At 34.5% G+C, this 14089-nt stretch overlaps 1 protein-coding gene across 35 annotated transcripts in view; it reads left to right on the forward strand.

Moving 5' to 3' along the window:
• SOX6 (SRY-box transcription factor 6) overlaps positions 1–14089 on the forward strand; it is a 645440-nt gene that overhangs the window by 97689 nt on the left and 533662 nt on the right. For all 35 annotated transcript variants that reach the window (XM_067038178.1, XM_067038186.1, XM_059069816.2 and 32 more), the window contains one exon: positions 3319–3391. Coding sequence is in view for 16 of the 35 variants with exons in the window: in XM_059069816.2 (XP_058925799.1) it covers positions 3319–3391 (73 nt within the window). In the remaining 19 variants the exon portion in view is untranslated. The remainder of the gene's footprint in view (positions 1–3318; positions 3392–14089) is intronic.

Raw genomic sequence — 14089 nt, forward strand, 5'->3', positions numbered from 1 at the left:
GATCTTCGCTGAGGCATGCAGGATCTTTGTTGAGGCATGTGGGATCTTCGCTGAGGCATGCAGGATCTTTTCGTTGCAGCCCGCGGGTTTCTCTGTAGTTGTGGCTTGCCAGTTCCAGAGCGCGTGGGTTCTGTAGTTTGCCGCAGGCAAGCTCAGTAGCTGTGACAAGTGGGCTTAGTTGCCCCATGGCATGTGGGATCTTAGTTCCCTCACCAGGGATTGAACCCGCGTCCCCTGCATTGTAAGGTGGATCCTCTACTACTGAACCACCAGGGAGGTCCCCACGGTTGGATTACTGATTGTTTGAAAAGTCTTTTAGGACAAAGCCCATGATTTAAAAATATTTATTTATTTATAAATTGAGATGTAATTGACATATAGCATTGTATTAGTTTTAGGTGTACAATGTAATGACTTTATTTATTTAAAAAATTTGTGATCATATTGTCCAGTGAAATCTTTACCCATGATCTATGTTTGCTGAATGAATGAATGAACTAGTAGAGGAGTGGAACAATCCATGGTGATTGGGTATTCTGAAGATTCATTTTACTAAACATATTGTGATTTTCCAGATCAGATGGTATTTCCTTTTCTATCTTCTTAATTTTGTGCTGCCCTCAGAACCGTTGCCAATTTTATTTTGGAAATGTTTTCTTCAGCTTAAACTTTTCTGGTTCTTAAAGAAGTAGCTTACTTCAAGTTGTGTGTTAATTCTTGTGAGTTGATTCTTAATTCTTTGCCCATCATAAAATGTTGCTTGTTTATTCCTAAATTCTCTTCAGGAGGAAGTATGCATTAAAGTCTTTTTTTTAAATTTTAATTTTATTGGAGTATAGTTAATTTACAATGTTGTGTTAGTTTCAGGTGTACAGAAAAGTGATTCAGTTATAGATATACATATATTCATTCTTTTTAAGATTCTTTTCTCATATAGGTTATCACAGAATATTGAGTGGAGTTCCCTGTGCTATACAGTAGGTCCTTGTTGGTTATCTGTCTTATACACAATAGTGTGTGTGTGTTCATCCCAAGCTCCTGATTTACCCCTCCCCACACCTTTCCCCTTTGGTAGCCCCAAGTTTGTTCTCAATATCTGTAAGTCTGTTTCTGTTTTGTAAATAAATTCATTTGTATCTTTATTTTTAAAAATTGGATTCCACATATGAGTGCTATCATATGATATTTGTCTTTCTCTGTCTGACTTCACTTAGTGTGATTTTTTTGTTTTTTTATAATAGTGAACTGTGATTTTAGAAGCTTATACTTTTAAACGTGTTTGCTGCAAAATTCACCAATAGTATAAATCAGTTGATAATGAGATTCAGAGTTGCTTTTAAAATATGCAGCAAGACTGGACTTATATGACAACTGAAATTTATTGACTTCATATTGACGAATGTTAAAATACTATTTGCCCTAAATCTCTGGAATCTGACTTATTCTAAAATTAAAATATCTCCAGAATTAGAAACCTTAACTGAAAAAGATGAGACATATGTCAGTTACAATATTATCTGGATGCCTTTTATTTTGTCCTCTATTGTTTAAATGCAAGTGAAGAAATGGGATGTATTGTATATATTGCATAATTCCAATTCATGCTTTTAAAAGAATAGTTGCTAGAAAGACAAGGTGAGATCCTTTTAAAAGTATGTGAGCACTTAAGAACACTTTTAGATTCTTCCAGACTTTAGGCTTTTGGATATACAGCATTTTGCTAGAGATTTACTTTATGGATAACTGCAGTTATAATTTTTAATTCAGGGTCAGATAAAATGTGAGAATAGTTTATATCAGAACCAGAATTCTTTTCTGGCTTTGACTAGTACACAGAGTGTGTCCACATTGGGTTGTGTGGTGTCCCAGGTAAAATTGCTCTACTGAATCCTGAAACATCAGAAAGCCACGAGGAGGTAAAGGGTATAATACCAAAAATAAATGACAGAGCTACCTTCCTCAGGGCGGACTCTCTTGAACTTCTGGAAGCCATAGAAGTAGCCATTGCAGAGTTGCTAGAAACTGGTGAAATTGGATTGGGGAAGCCTGAGGCACCATTTCCTACAGAGAAAAGAGGTCTAGTGAGGAAATGTATGGATACTTAAAGCTGTCCAAATGCCCAGGACTTTATTATCTATCAATCCTGACTAGAAAATAGAATAAATTATATGGGTCACTTAGGCAAAAGCATGTTATAGGAGCTGGGGAAGGGCTGAGTTGTATATTTATTTCATATCTCACTTAATTTCAGAGGCCAATACCTAATCTATTATGGCCATTTGTGCTATAAATGCAATATTGGGAGTAGTAGTTCCTATAAATGATGTTGAACAAGATCTATTTTTTTTGAAATGAATTTTATTTAAAATCTAGTTAGCTAACTAACTAGGTTAGTTAACTAACCTAGATGTTTACTGGCTGTATTTAAAATATGTGGATTGAATCAAACTAATCCCCAGAGTCTAGGAAAGTTTCTGACCTAAATTAGGAACCCAAGCTCCATTATTATTTTCACTTGAACACTACTCATAGCCATCCTAACTTTTTGGAAAGAGTACGGCCTTTGCAACAAAGTTTCTTTGTTTTCATGGAACCAAAAATGTGCTGTATTTAGACCAAACAATAAAAATAAACTACCAAACTACTTTCTAATGCATGGGGGTTCTGGAGAGAGGAAACCATAGATATTTAGAGGCATAAAGTGAGTCATTGTGCTAGTTAAAACTTTTTACAAGGCTAGCTCTGTATGTTTGAGTTGCATCTGTTACCTCTTCAGCCAGAACTAAAGTGTGTGCAAGGAAAAGAATTTTGAATTGAATTGTGGCTCATACAGAATGCATTGTATATAGCCTAAGCATCTAAATGGATTCCACATCTTGGGCAGAACTAAAACTGCATCTTTTCATATTTAGTCTACCTTCAAGGTATTCCTGTTGGACATATCCAAGATATTTTCTGTGAAGCTAATTCATTTTAACTTGCAGACATAAATTAAATAGTTTTTCAAATGTAACTTGTAAGGCTTTATTCCCTTAAAATTTTTTCTTGCTTTTGTTTTTACTTATTCATATTTTTAAACACCACTTTATTACTGACAGTATTTTTAAAGCCTTAATGGATGGAGATGTTATATTCTTCCATGAAGAACAATGAAGGAATTGTTTCTTTTGGTATTATCATCTTGGAAAAAGTTGTTAGAGTAGACAACTGACCGAGTTAAAAAATAGTATAATTTGTAGCCAGAATGTATTCTTTAATAAAGCAAGTAAATGCAATTTACTAATCCCTTTTCATTTCCTTTTTTGTCTAAACTTTCAGGTCACTTTCATGAATTCAAAGGCAATTTACCAGTGATTTCCGGGTGCTGGAGCCGATTTTTTTGTGCATATTTGTAAGTATTGGTTTATTTATTACTCTTACTACTCATTGTGTGATGAGAACAGTTACAGTGTTTTTAAAGTGTTATTAGTTTTTTGTAAGTGTTTTTTTAAAAGGAGTATAGAAAAATATCAGAGGGTGAAAAAAGCCTCTGTTGTGATTTCCAGTGAAATAACACAATGGCAGGGCCAATTACAAGAGGCTGAAACAATAAATATCTTACTTTTTGAAGATGGGGCTCAGTTGTAGGAATGGATTACCTTAAAGGGGCTAGTCTATCTGCACATGAATAATTTACCTTGATAACTTCTTATAGTCTTCTGGTTGTCTGTACTTGAAAAGTTCTGTGTGCCTGTGCTCATTGAAAAGATGTGAGATGATACAGAATTCAAAGAGCTGTCAGTACTTGAGGAGATTATGTATTAAGGAACCAAAGACTCATTTAGTGAATGTATAATGTATATCAAAATTGGGGTATTCCTGTCTTCTTCACCACCCTCAAAATGCTATATATTTAAAATGGTATTTTGGAGAACAAAGATAATTTTTCTCAGGAAAGAAGGTCAATTTCAAGAAAAAATATTGAATGAACTTTAATGATCAATGAAAATACTTTAAATTGTTATGTATTTATTAATAAAAAGTAGTTTAGAGTATGTGGCAGGTATTAAAAATGTTTGTATGTATGTAAGACCATATTTAAGTAAATTGAGTTTAAGATATATTTATGTGTGTATATTGTACCAAACTATTGATATCTAAGGTGATCTTTACATTCGATAACCACAAAGACAGAGGAAACTTTTCCTCTGTTAGTGTACTACTATAAAGGAATTTTAGGGAATAAACTTCTAGGAAAGTATTTGAAAAAAGTAACATTATAAATTAGAGTTTAAGTGATTCAGTATTTAAACAGAGCAGTGAAAATTTATTTAAAACCAGATTTACCTTTCTTTTACTAGTAGCATTGATTGGGGCAGGTATTTTGAACCATCTTAAAAAAATAGATGTGAATATTTAATATAGCTTAACACATTTTGTATATTTTTTAATGTTTTAAGAATGAATAAGGTTATTTTTATGAGACTATCACTTCACATTGTATTATTTGAAGACTGGATTCTTATGTAAAACACAAAATATTAAACTCCATGGTTCATTTGGATTACATATAAGCTTTTAATTTGTGCAAGGTATCACAGTGAGGATTAGGAGGCAAAGAAGATGGAGAAAGAAATGTAAAGTATCTTTGAAGGGCTCTGGAGAAAAAGGATGGTTCCAAGGAGCTGAGCTTATCCTGTTAGAAATCTGTGTGAAGGGAAATAATTTTGAACTGTCCAAATCTTGTCTTTGTTGCTTTATCCTTTCTTTTACTTCCTTTCTCTCTTCTCAAGTATCATTCAGTCATTACCTGTAGTCAGTTTTTAGGATGATTAATGTTTTTAAACTACAAATACAAGACAATTACCAGCATTTCAACCAAGATGGCCTTAATCAAAATATAGTCTACATTTCTCCTCACCCAAAGACTCTGTTTCCTGAATTTTTCTCTTCTCTACCACCCCCTGCCCCCCAGCAATCCAGCAATACCCCAACCAGATATACACAGACTAGCTTTGAACAGAGGTGATCCAATTAGCTGAATTTTTTTTCTTGTGACCTGACAGAGAGGCTAAAAAATAGAAGGGGCACTGTGGGTGTAGTTTTCATATGGTTATTTCTGGAGTTCAACTTAAAAAAACCCCAAAAGTTCTAGTCAGATTTTGTCTAATCACTTAGGTGGAAGTCATAGTAATCACACAGGCCTAAAGTAATTGTTTTCCAGACTTGACAATTTCCATTTGATAGTTTAGGTTGTGGAGTTTGTTGTTCCTTTGGTCAGTGGTCTCAAGTTTTGTTCCCGCCATCTCCTGACTATGGAACCTTCTTATTAAAGAAATGTAGCAGGATACTATGACTAAGATAAGTCAAATAAAATTAACATGGCATCCAGAATGCTTGCATTCTCACTTCTTGTAATTATTGCAGAAACTGTCTGCCACTTACACTGAATGACGAGGCAGCTAAAACAGTAGAAATATTCATCTAGTCTAGCCTAAAAACAGGCAAATGAGATCAGTGACAATGGCTTCTTTTAGGAACTTTAATTTCCATGTTTTGGAACTGCTTATTTGCTACATGATCTAAGGCAGAAAGTTATACCTCATGGCCACGGGAAGGTTTCTTAGTAAGGTATGCAGAAGCCGGTCTGTGAGATAAGGAGGTGGGATATTGTTTTGCACATCCATTATGAATAGGCCACACCAAAGGTGTGTGAGAACCGATTGGAATCTTACCTACTTACATCTACTACCTAGGTCAGAGTAGGAGAACACTGTGAAGGAAAATGGTTATCTTTTCAGAAGCTGAAAGCATCTTATTCTAGCTTTTTTCTTTCTTTTTAAAAAATAAAACTACCTTTTTTCTTTTCCCAAAGTAGGCATTGTATAAGAAGACCTTGTTTTGCATGTTAATATCCCACATTTAATTTTTTATCTCTAATTAAAATGTAATTAATTAATTCTGTCCTTTCAGTTTTACCAGGGCAGTAAATGATTGGTTAAAAACAATGACAATAACAACAACAAAACAGAGAATTAGATAGCCTGCTTTTTCAGGTTCCCAAGCCTTTTTAGAAATTTGATAATGAATTCCCTTTTATAAAATTCTATCTCTGTTCATGGTCTCTAATAGCAGTTTTTCTCTCAAAAAGTCTGGAAGTATTTTATTGTCTGGTACAAAAATGATTATTGCTTAGCTCCATGCTTGAGTTAATAATGACAACAATATCTTAATTCAGCATAACACTTGCTTTTGCAGACATTGAGTTGAGTAGGAATTATCCTTATTTTTGCAGAGTGGCAGGACTCAAACCAAGGGATTCATAGTATAAATTCCATGCTCTTTCCATAACACCAATCTGTCTTCTCTCAGAGAATATTTTAGCTCTCTTTCTTTTGTTGTTTGATCACTATCTCAGTCTCTACTTGGTTGCTGTACAAATATTTTTGAAAAGTTTAGGTAGAGTAAGTCAGGCAGGAGATTTTGGAGAACGTTCTACCACTTTATTTCCTCATGTTCCTCGATCATTTGCTCCTCCCTGACATTCTCCTATACCCTTATTTCCAAACTCCACATGTCATGCTTCAGCTGAAATTTTTTGAATTGCATAGATTTTTAGGAAACAAACAAAAAGAATCATGAAATCATCTCTTTGTGGTATTTTAAAATGGAGAGAAATTTGTTTCAAACTGAACGTAGCCCAGACCAAAGCTCCTTCAGTGAGAACATCTGTGATTTTAAGGACAAGTAGGTCTAAGTGCATTATCTTTAAAAAATATTATTCCAGGCTAATCTTGACATAGAGCAGGTAAATAAAAAAGATGAGCTGTGAAAATCCACAAATAGGGCTTGAATGCCATTTTCCATGACAACGGGAGCTGCCCCATGAAAGCATTAATGCTGGGAATGTAAGGAATTTAAAATTGTGTCTTCTCAGTTTTACAGTTGTGTGCTCATGTTAATTAGAGATATACTGACATTTGAAGTATCTACATTAATACACACAGCTACTATACATTTGTGAACTGTGGCCAGAAATCTACTTTAATTGAAAGCAGTTTGCTAATCTGAATGTGTATATCCGTTACATTTTAAGCTTTTAAATTTTAATACTAGTGCCCTTAGATACTTGTTCTTTTTGCTCTCTCCACTTTCTGTTTCTAATTTATACCTGAAAGGACAGCTGGCCTATTCTTAATCTCCTAGTGGTGTTTTGGAGCAATATTGATGGAATTTTGAGAAAAAAAAATGTTTTTTAATAGTGTCCTTTTACTTGCTGTACTTTGAATCTCCTTTTACTCTCTGACTTTCTAAATTTTTGTTTTTCTTGCAAACCTTTAAGATGGTGTGCCACCGAAATAAGGTAGGATTTAGGTTTATGGAATTTGCTTCACTGGCTATATTTAAGTACTAAAGAGCTACTCTTCACAGTCATACTATGGTTTTAGCCAGAAAAGTCCAGTATTAGAGACCTTGATGAGATGAGCAGTGAGGAGGCATTCTGATTTTTTTTAGTATAGCTGAATTTCATCCTTCCCTCTTGATGTCAAGCCATGTATCTTAATTTTTGATTTGCATATATGATCACAATAGCTTGATGACTTCTTGAGTCATCTTTAGCCCTAGAGTTTTTGCTTTGCCTGTCTTAAAGGAAGACTTTACATCTATTTTTTTGCAAGTTTGTGTTTCTTAAGAATCTGCCTGTCAGGATTTTTTAACCTAATTTTTTTGTCCTTTTTTGTCTAATGAAACTCCCACACTTACTTTTTGAACTAATCCCTGTGTATTACACAAGACCAGTTAGAAAGAAGCTTCCTTTTTGTAGCACCAGAATAAACTGCTCTAAAAATTTGTAATACTCTGGACTTATTTCATTAAACCATTTTACTGGCACCATTAAACTACTAAGACCTGGGACCATTAAAACTTACTCAGTACTATTACTATTATGGCCTATTTTACCCTTTATTATTAATTTTTTTCACTGTACTAAGTTCCTCTGCTCTTTATTTTTTCACGTTGCTTACTACATATTGTGCCATCACAGCATATTTGGTAATTTCAAGTTAATTGCTCAATTATCAGTGATAGTCATGAAGCACTTGAAACATGCGCAGTGGAGGATTTAAAAAATTTTGAAATAAGTTGGTGTGTCATAATCTTAAATGTGAAACATGCCAATATCTGCAGGCATAAAAATACACTGCCTGAGCAAGGCATTTCAGGGAAGGCAAAAACCTACTCTTAAAATCAGGGCTTTTGTCTGGCACTGAAGTGTTTCATCTTTGCTAATTTCAAACAACGTATCTAAATTTGATCTTGGTTTCCTTTTCAACTCTAAAAACTTGGTCGTGGTAATAAGGGAAAAGGGAAGTAAAACTGTATTGATTCTGTTCGAATGTTTAACCGGAACCTTACAGTCACGATATTCACTGTAAAGTGGAATTTGGTGTGAGGTGGATCCATATTGGATGCCAGTCAAGGAAGTTGACTTACTAAAGAAGCAGAATGGTCTCTTTATAGTGTTTCTGCACACATTAAGGCAATCCTCTAATCAGAGGACAGTGTTTCCGTGAAGATAGTATGTTGATGATTTATTTATGTCGAAAAAGCTCATGAGAACAATGACAGTTTGGGGACTTTTTCTGTATCTTACACAGTAATAGTCTCAGATGCCTTCAAGATAACTTATACATTATGGCAAAATACTTATTGTAACTCTTTTGGCAATTAGGCAAACTGTCCTTAAATTTTGCATTAGTATTCAGTTTAAGGTTTTTTCTAAACTAATATGGTGCCAACAGCTCTTTTTTAGATGCTATTATGGTTCTTTCATATTTTTATAGTACTGTAGTAAAGCTGAATTTACTGGCTACATTTGAAGGTGGAGTAGAGCAGCACAAGAGTCAACATTAAAGTGATTCAGTGCCCGTTGGAGAAAAATTCTTCTTGAGATTGGAAACGTGGGGCTTGAGGGCAGTTTGCTAAGAACAGCTAATAAATTTGAATATTCCCCCCAATAGCTGCTCTCTGAACTTGTTTTTAACCAAGTAGATAGGCTTAATCATTTTCCAGTATTCTTACATAAATTTTATTAATATTTAAAGGAATTAAATGCATATAGAGAAGGGGAAATAAAGGCATAATTTGAACTGAGTGGTTGTCTCAAATACAGGGAAATGAGGGAGTGTCCATAAATGTACTAATTATGCACAGCTAGCTATTATTTTATATTATAATAATCTATAAGATGTGAAATATAGTCTGTTTATAATTCAGGAAAAAATAAAGTCATTGATTTACTCAAGCATTTAGATAGAAATATTTTTAGTAACTATTCAGTTTATAAAGACTGTTTGAATAATCAACAAAACCTAGTGCATTTTGTTGTATGCTTGTCTCTACATATCACTTTCAGCACATTGTTTTATCTGAAGTACATATTTTATGTTATCTTGGGGTATGGGTATAAATGCTTATCATTTCACCAAATTTTTGCCATCTCCTAACATTAAAATGTGAGTTAAGTAATTCCAGTAAAGATAAAAACATTTTCTGCATTCTCTTCTTCTTTTTCCCTCTCTTCGTCTCTCCTTCCCTTTTGCCCTACTCTCTCTCTCTCTCTCTCTTCATATTTCTTGCTGGAGTTTTTCAAAGATGCAAGGCAATTATTGTGTAAAAAGATTAATTTCCTAAGCATTATCTTCCATCGATGACTGGCAGAAAAGACTTATTTTTAATGTTTAATCAGTCAAAAAGTTTGTCCACATGATGTAATTCCTGTTTTTATTATTATTTGCTTAGCAAGTGCTTGCAAGAGAAAAAAAGATGGTACTTAACCTAAGGGTTTAAAAATTGATTTGTTACTAGACAGTTTATGTGGGTGGAGTTTTCTTTGGATACAAGCTGTACTGGAGTTAGCTCTTTCTCTTTCTTTTCGGCTCACACAGTTTCATATAAACTTAAGTGAATGAATTCATTAATAAAAGCAGATTTTCTATTTTTATTTCACCTTTGGGCTCTTGTATACCTTTGGAAAATACAAATACAACAAAAAGGTATGTTTGACAGTTAATTATTATTTTCACCTTTTTGACCCACGTATAGTAGATAATTAAGCAATAGCATCAATGGGATCCAGGTCTGCACCCCTATAACTGCCTACATTAGGCAGAATATAGATTATTTTTTTTTCTTCAAGCTGTGGCAGCTGGTAACAAGCCTATGACTTGGTTTTTAATTATTACCACTAGTGTTCTGAGTTTCATTGAACATAGTACAAAAGAAATACAGGTGTTATTACTCTTGTGAATATTATTTTTCTTCCAATTATTACATATATATGGCATCATCAATTAGAATAGGTTGTTTTAAAGTGAGATTGGTTGCACATAATTTGATATCTGATACAGCATCAAGTGCACACTCACTGAATGGTTGACAGCTTTGAGGGATGGAAACATTTTGGGCTTTGTCCCTGGTAGTGGCAGTATGTGGAATCCACTGTTGATTTTGTGACTAGTTACAGAGAATTTTTCCCTGGACTTGCACTCACAGAATAGATAGCTGCAAGGCAATAATATCTGGCAGACGGCTGAGAGAGTAAAGCATGAAAAATGTGGGTGTAAACAAGAGAGCTGAGTGTCAGAAAACTTTGAGCGCCTGGAGCTTTCTGAGGAGAAGATATGGTTGAACAAATGGAAGAAATACCTGTCCCTCCAATTTCACTGCAGTAATTGAAAAGAGGAGACAAAAAGGAGAGAAATTAGTGAAATAGGAAATGACTGAAATAGGAGATTTTTGTAAAATCACAAAATGGATTTGAGGACAGTTTTTTAAGATGTGGAAATACTAGTTTGGGTCTGACAATAGTAATTTAAAAGGAGTTCTATAGTTTTTTTTTTTTCCCTAATCTGTTTCAATTTTATTAATTTCAATTCAATGCATTCTAAGGACAACTGTAGGAATTTTAGGAAATGGGTACCTCCCTGGTAAAAAAAACAGTGAGAATAATTTTGCTTTATCCGGGTAAAGATTAATATAGAAATATATGAAAATAATCATCTATGTATCACTCTCTATTTTTTACATGGGATACCTTTAGAAAGGTCTCATTGTAACCATGACCAAGTAGCATCCTTATATCTTCTAGAACAAGGAATCACATGAATTAGGTTTCAATTATGGTATATGATGTTTTTAGTTTTGGAGGTTGGAAAACTCTTTGAAATCATTTCTATAAAGTGATTTTTTAGTGTGATGTATCTTCCTTCCTTTCCTTTCTCCCTCTACTTCCCTTTCTTCCTTTCCTTTCTTTCCCTCCATCCTTTCTGTCCTTTCTTTCATTTAGAGATAGTTTGTTTTCAATTAGTATGTATGCTGCTTGCCAAGCTGTAAAGTAATACCGAACATGTGTTCCTTAAGTTGTATGCAGGGTCACCTTTTTGATTAAGGACTAAAGAGTCCTCCCTGGGTTTCTTATATGAACTAAGAGCACTGTCATCCATTTTATGCAATCAAAGAAACTGAGGAAATTTGGAATTAGTTTTACTCTTGTGAGGTGATGAAGATAAGATAATTGGAAAGAAATTATAATCTTTATTGACCCAGCAGTTTACTAAACGTGAATTAGGATTTGTCAAATTTTAAGGCTTGTTGAGTGTTTGCTCACTAAGAACAAGATAGAGGAATAATCATGGTCTAAAAGGAGAACTTTTAAGTTTTCAGAAAGACTTCCTGCAGTGAGATATTCTATGAAACCGTATACTCACAACCTTAAGGGAGGTCCTTAGTTGTGTTCTTCTGGCAAGTCTTCCACATTGAGTGAATTCGTCTCAGTTCTTGATGTGGGTTGTTTCTTGAGAATAGTGTGACTTAGCATTAAAGGGGGTTAAATATCCTATGCAACCAAAAGGGGAAAATTTATTAATTATCTCAAGGATACTAAGCAGGAGATGAAACCCAGATATGCCTGAAAGAAAGCTGTGGATTGGTCAAGGTTATGATTATATAGAACACTGATAGAACAACAAGCTATGCATCGGTTTGCATTGTCTGGAGCGAATAGACTGCCACTGTCCCCCAACAGCACCTACCAGTGCTTTAATACTTCCCAGTTTCTCTGTCAAGAGAGGAAGGTGAGGGAATCGAGTGTCTATATTTGGCAGAGAGAAGTTAAAAACAGCTGTTGCTTGTGTTGAACACCTGTATGTTCTAGGCATTGGGCAAGGCACTTTTACCTTGTTATTTTTAATCCTTTTAACAAATCCCCCAAATCCCTGGTTATTTTCTATAAATTCTGATTTATTTTTTACCTTCATAGCACTTAAAATGGTTAGTAGTTATCCTGTATTTGTATGTTTATGTAATGTCTATTTTCTTCACTAAACTAAAAGCCCTGTCAGGGTAGAGACCAAGACTATTTTGTTCAAACCTGTATACCCAGTTTCTAGCACAGTGCATGACACTTACTAAGTTCCTAGTAGATATTTGTTGAATAAATAAACAAATGAACAACAACAAAAACAAAAGATAAAGGAAAGAAAGAAGGAATGCAAGGAAGAAAAAGGCAGAGCTGGGATTCAAACACAGTCTGTTTGATTTCAGATCACATCTCTTCCCACTCTAGAACACCAGCACAGTTTCACTTCATCTAGAATATTCTTGATTATATACTTAACTGATAAAATTACCCTAAGTTCAGCTGTCTTAGAGCCCCTCAAATCTGTTTACATCTTATTCTGAGAACACTTACATCTTACCCTGAGACTTAATGACATGAAAAATGCTGTCCCATCTTTTTGTCATCCTGTTGGAATATTACAACCATTTTATGCTAACAGTTCTCTCCAGAAATACAGATTTCATATTCTAGATTTTGGGGTTTCTGTTTCTCCTACACAAAGAGAGTGTACTTCTTTCTTTCCTTCTCTGAGATTGACCCTTAATTTAGATCGTTGTGCTGCTAAATTGACTTTCAGTAATAAGCAGAGTGATTGTTGCATGCCCTGCTGAGTTTTTTGCTCGAGGAGATGTGTGTCACTCTTACTTAGAGAGAGCCTGTGGGAGGAGTCAGGCCAACCCAAGGGTCTCTTATCCTGGCAGGTGCCAGGCACTGGGGCTTGGTTTGGTCATTCGGCGTGGCCTCTTCCCATTTACTTCATTTTTACTGCTTGAATTTTTCCTTGACAAATATCATTGTCAAGAAGTTTTTTGTTTTAATATTGATTTTTACATGACACTATCAACCATTTCATTTCCTTTTATTCCTGGTGTCATCTTTTAAAAAAGCCTTACTGTGTTTTTCCATTCTGTTTCCCAGGATGGGAGGAAATGTAAGAATGTAGAGAGTAAATGCAAGGCGTACATTTTTATGGCTGTATAGATGTGGTTAGTTCAAACAGAAATTGTGTATCTCCCAGGTATATTGAATGGATACATATTTAAATCTTGATGTCAACTTAAAAGAGTCCTATTTAAATTCCCAAGAGGGTACAAGAAACAGAATTTTGTGATGTGAAGCAATAACCATCTTTTCTGGACCAAATGACAATTTTGGAAGCTCTGGCCATCTGGGAATCTATCATTTGAAGCAGCCCGGCCTACTTGGAAGTTAGTATCTTAGTGAGGAGTGATCTGAGCCATTAAGGTCTTCACATTGGATGGTGCAATCAGTGGTCAATCTGACCTCCAAGTTGCCCTCTGAAAACTATTTAAAGATGTGTATATCTGTTTTGCAGTTATGGTAAATGCTTTTTTGGTAGCAAATATTTTCTTCCAAGGAGAGGGCTTAGCATCGTTTGGAAATTAATTCGACTCCACAAATATATACTGGGTGCTGAGTATATTCAGAACAGAACATTAGATGCTGCATTGGAAACAAATGCAAATGTACAGAGTTCCTGCCATCAAGAACCTTAGAATCTAGACATAATTATTAAACTCTCTTATTCCTTTTTGTGTCCCTGTGTTTAACTCAGTGTGTGGCTCAAAGGAGGGATTAATAAATGTTAATTAAGTTGAATTGATTATTGTAGAGGAGATAAGCAGAGGAGATATGTAATTCCCTATGCAGAATATGTTAAATGCCTTAGTAAAATAAAAAGTTATA

This window comes from Kogia breviceps, chromosome 7 (assembly GCF_026419965.1).
Source record: "Kogia breviceps isolate mKogBre1 chromosome 7, mKogBre1 haplotype 1, whole genome shotgun sequence".
In the NCBI taxonomy this organism is placed as follows: Eukaryota; Metazoa; Chordata; class Mammalia; order Artiodactyla; family Physeteridae; genus Kogia; species Kogia breviceps.